Source organism: Argentina silus, assembly GCF_951799395.1.
Source record: "Argentina silus genome assembly, chromosome: 3".
Classification (NCBI taxonomy): Eukaryota; Metazoa; Chordata; class Actinopteri; order Argentiniformes; family Argentinidae; genus Argentina; species Argentina silus.
In genome coordinates this window covers 8,111,800-8,114,299 of record NC_139657.1, presented here as the reverse complement: position 1 = coordinate 8,114,299, position 2,500 = coordinate 8,111,800, and the positions used below count along the sequence as shown (strand labels likewise).

At 45.0% G+C, this 2,500-nt stretch overlaps 1 protein-coding gene across 1 annotated transcript in view; it reads left to right on the top strand.

Moving 5' to 3' along the window:
* Window positions 1–2,500, top strand: part of LOC310801646 (FERM domain-containing protein 4A-like) — a gene marked incomplete at both ends in the record, with an annotated part of 33,245 nt that overhangs the window by 26,672 nt on the left and 4,073 nt on the right. Inside the window, 2 exons of the mRNA XM_083665713.1 lie at window positions 1,031–1,125; window positions 2,365–2,457. Of these exons, the coding sequence (XP_083521839.1) occupies window positions 1,031–1,125; window positions 2,365–2,457 (188 nt within the window). The remainder of the gene's footprint in view (window positions 1–1,030; window positions 1,126–2,364; window positions 2,458–2,500) is intronic.

Sequence of the window (2,500 nt, the reverse complement as noted above, 5' to 3'; positions counted from 1 at the left end):
GTAGGCAAAGCTCTCAATGGATCTAGGTCAGTGGAGATGTAATTGTGTGTGTGTGTGTGTGTGTGTGTGTGTGTGTGTGTGTGTGTGTGTGTGTGCGCATGTAGCCATGGCTGAATGACATCACCACGTTTACTTAATATAGCTCTCAGTAGCTTTCGTCATTATAGCTGTGCAGTGAGTAGATAGTTAATGGCCTTGAGGGGTTGATGCTGTGCAGTAGTTCAGAACGCAGTCCTTTCAAGGCTGTGTGTGTGTGTGTGTGTGTGTGTGTGTGTGTGTGTGTGTGTGTGTGTGTGTGTGTCTGTGTGTGTGTGTGTGTCTGTGTGCATGTGCGTGTGCGTGTGTGTGTGTGTGTGTGTGTGTGTGTGTGTGTGTGTGTGTGGAGACACACCCATGGTTAACCATAGGGTGGGGTGCTCTCTCAGAATGTTACAACCAGCAACACATGGCACCAGTGTGTGTTTCTCTCTCACACACACTCTCTCTTTCTCTCTCTCTCTCTCTCTCTCTCTCTCTCTCTCTCTCTCAGGCACACCTGCACCGTCAGCAGCACAGCACACATGGTCCATCCCTCAAACACACACACACACACACACACACACACACAAAATAAAGCAGAGCAGTGTCAGTCAAAGTGCTGAATCACCGCAATAAATCAATAACCATTATAATACACATTCTGCCCATCACCGCCTTGATACAATTACCACACACTCCAGAGCCTTCAGAGTTCAAATAAGAGCATCATATTCTAGATGACGTATACTGTGTATCACTGTGCACAGAACCTTAGACTGTACTCACATCTTGCATTGTATGCACATATCTCCCCCACACACACACACGAACACACACACACACACACGAACACACACTCCCATACCAATTCATATTTACACACATTTGCACTTTTACCATTTACACACACACACACACACACACACACACACACACACACACACACACACACACACACACACATACACACTCACACACCCGTCTAACCTTATGTGTCTCTGTGTCCCTGTAGCCTAAGCTGATGGCCAAGGACCTGCTGGATCTGGTGTCCTCTCACTTTAACCTCAAGGAGAAGGAATACTTTGGAATCTCCTACACTGACGAAACGTAAGTGGCCTTTATCGACTAGGGAACGTCCACGACCAACCCAGCATTCAACCATCAACTCCTCACGCTCCATCCATTTCGACCTTCATGAGTTTGAATGAGTCGTGTTCGTGCTGGGCTCGAACAAAAGCCTTTTTAGACACTGTACTTGTCGCTCCGCAGGGCCTAGAGTTGTCCAACCCCGGCCTACTTTACATAACGCAGCTCTTGTTTTTTTTGCTGTATGTAAAACTGTGACATTGGATTGATTTCCATTTGGAAGGTCAACAAAGACTTCTTGTTTGGTTCAGAGGATTAGAAAAACAAGTATTATACAATGTGGTTACCAATAGGGTTCTCCCTTGAGAGGCACTCATTAGACTTGTACCTCTCTCTATCTTCCCTTCTGTTTAACACACTCATCTAGTCTACCCACTGTTGTTTGGACACACCTTCTCATTCAATGGTTTTTCTTTATTTTTATTATTTTCTACATTGTAGATTAATATTGAAGACATCAAAACTATGAAGGAACACATATGGAATTGTGTAGTAAACAAAAAAGTGTTAAACAAACCAGAATATGGTTTATATTTTAGATTCTTCAAAGTAGCCACCTTTTGCTTTGATGACAGCTTTGCACACTCTTGGCAAGGTGTGTCCAAACCTTTGACTGGTACTATATATATATATACATACAAAGAGACAGACAGACCCACACACACACACACACACACACACACACACACACACACACACACACACACACACACACAAGGGCCTTTGCTCTGTATCTCTCTCTGGGCTTCTTCAGTGATGTGTCGATTTGTTTTAAGCCTCAGACTGCTGAACTCTGAACCACTCAAGAGGGAGAGAAGGAGAGGGAAAAAGAGAGGGAGAGGGAAAAAAAGAGAAGAACACACTGCTCAAGAGACCAGGCAGGGTTACCACGGTGACAAGCTGCCTCTGCAGTTTTCCTCCCTGTCAGAGAGAGACAGAGAGAGAGAGAGAGAAAGAGAGGATTATAGAACAGGGGGGTGTATGAGAAGCAGAGAATGGGAATGAGAGGAAGAAGAAGAAGTAGAAGAAGTAGTAAAGAGGTGGTCAAAAAATATCTCAAATAAAAATCCCAAACGACTAAACTACTGTCAGTGTCAGTGTGGACTGTGTCTATTTTTGCTGTCTCGTATCCTGACTGCTCAGTGCTGAATGCAGTAGGATGCTGACTCTTCATTGGTGGTGTGTGTTCTGTGTCCATAGGGGCCATTTTAGCTGGCTGCAGTTGGACCGGAGGGTTCTAGAACACGAGTTCCCCAAGAAGTCTGGACCCATAGTTCTCTACTTCTGTGTCAGGTAGGTGACATGCACACACGTTCATTTGCACACACACGCACGC